Here is a 2098-nt window from a genome sequence, read left to right on the forward strand (position 1 = left end):
TCTACAGAAAAGAATCAGGCACTGCTCCTACTCACAAAAAAGCTTATCCTTTTACATGATAATATGTAGTCCTTGTAAAGATACAATTTCAAATAGATATATTGCTCTCTAGGTTTCCAAACCTACTCACTTCCTAAGATAACCATTTTTGTTTGCATGTTTGAATAGGAAAGTGATATGATCAAAGATGCTTTAGAAAGTTGAATCTGGCCATGGTCTCCATGAAAGAGTAGAGCTAGGTTGACCACATAGGAGCCTGCTATAATAATGACATTTATAATTAATCTAAAATTGGATGCAAACCATAAATAAAGAAATTGGTTGAAATGTGAGCAGAGTCTTCCCTCCAGGATTCCATACAAGGTGTGGTTGTGATTCTAACACTCCTTGTTCTCTAGGAATTCTTATAGGTATACCTTTCCATTCAGTATCTCAACACAAGGCAATGATACTGGTTTGCTTTTCCTGATATATAGAGGACAAGGTACACTCCGAACACCAGCATAATAAGCAGAGACCAATCTGCAAAATCGCCAAATAATGTCATGTCTCAAATTATTTCCTTCACCCAAATGTTTAGGTCTGAATCTGATCCATTGTAGGTTCTTTGCTTTGAGGTAAGCATTTCTCCCCTTGAGCTACCATTTAAAACAAAAATGACTATGGGAACGTTAATACATTAGTAAGAATCAGTTAATCTGACACTATTTTCTATGACATAGTTTTGGAGGTTCCAGGATCATGCAAGAAGGAAATAAAAAATTATAAGAAAGTGATGCAGGAGCACTGGAAAGAGGCAACTGGGTATGTCTTCCCTAATAATTTCCCTTTGTTTCCTGCAGGCACTGTGATCTTAGCCCCTTCTTCAGGCTCTGTTTCTTACTACCAGCTATGAACCCCTGCAACTTCAGCCATACCACCTTCATTCTCATAGGCCTCCCAGGACTGGAAGCTACTCAGTTCTGGATAGCCTTCCTTCTTCTGTGCATGTATATTGTAGCAGTACTGGGCAATTGCACAGTGGTTTTCATTGTGAGAACAGAAAATAGCCTACATGCCCCCATGTACCTTTTCCTTTGCATGTTGGCAGCTATTGATTTGGCCCTCTCCACTGTCACCATGCCGAAGATCCTTGCACTATTTTGGTTCAACTCTCAGGAGATCACCTTTGAAATGTGTCTCACCCAGATGTTCTTCATCCATGCTCTTTCAGCCACTGAGTCCACTGTACTCTTAGCTATGTCCTTTGACCGTTATGTGGCCATCTGCCACCCTCTTCGGCATGCTGCTGTGCTCACCAACACTGTCACAGCTCAGATAGGTATAGTAGCTGCAGTGCGGGGTTTCCTTTTCTTCTTGCCACTACCACTGCTCATCAAGAGGCTTCGTTTTTGTGGCTCAAATGTCCTTACTCATTCCTATTGTGTACACCAAGACATGATGAAGCTGTCCCATACAGACACCATGCCCAATGTAGTTTATGGACTCACTGCCATCCTGCTGGTTATGGGTGTTGATGCTGTGCTCATTTCTCTCTCTTACTTTCTGATTATTCATACTGTGCTGCAATTGCCATCTAGGACAGAACGGACAAAGGCCTTTGGAACATGTGTCTCACACATTGGTGTGGTTCTAGCATTTTATGTTCCACTAATTGGCCTATCTGTGGTACACCGCTTTGGGAACAGCCTCAACCCCATTGTACATGTGCTCATGGGTAATGTTTACCTAATGGTGCCACCTGTCATCAATCCCATCATCTATGCTGCCAAGACCAAGCAGATCCGCTCCCGTGTGCTGGCCATGTTCAAGATTGCCTGTGACAAGGAGCTTCTGGCTGTTGGGAGCAGCTGACCCCTTCCACATCGAGACCCTATGTCCCCATGGTGGCTTCCCCTCAACCACCCAAAAGTTGTAAATATTTTATTGGAATTCCATGTCCATGAGAGCATCACAAGTGTCAGGATAGTGTATTGGAAAGAATGCTAGCTCTGGTGTCACAGAAACTCAGTTCATACCCCACTAACTATGTGTGTGACCACTTAGCCAACTTCCTGGGCCTTCAGTCCCCTCAACTGTAAAATTAGAAGATTGAACT

The 2098-nt window shown here is 42.8% G+C and overlaps 1 protein-coding gene across 1 annotated transcript; it reads left to right on the forward strand.

Annotated features, from left to right (window-relative positions):
- Positions 1 to 888: 888 nt before the first annotated feature.
- On the forward strand, positions 889 to 1854 carry LOC140508823 (olfactory receptor 51E2-like). Its single transcript, XM_072616694.1, has one exon. The coding sequence runs from the start codon at positions 892 to 894 to the stop codon at positions 1852 to 1854; it is 963 nt and encodes a 320-aa protein (XP_072472795.1). The 5' UTR covers positions 889 to 891.
- The last annotated feature ends 244 nt before the right edge of the window (positions 1855 to 2098 follow it).

The sequence above is a fragment of the Notamacropus eugenii genome, chromosome 5 (genome assembly GCF_028372415.1).
Source record: "Notamacropus eugenii isolate mMacEug1 chromosome 5, mMacEug1.pri_v2, whole genome shotgun sequence".
In the NCBI taxonomy this organism is placed as follows: domain Eukaryota; kingdom Metazoa; phylum Chordata; class Mammalia; order Diprotodontia; family Macropodidae; genus Notamacropus; species Notamacropus eugenii.

Coding starts and splice junctions, on each gene's coding strand:
- LOC140508823 (XM_072616694.1), top strand. CDS start 892: ATGAACCCCTGCAACTTCAGCCATACCACCTTCATTCTCATAGGCCTC.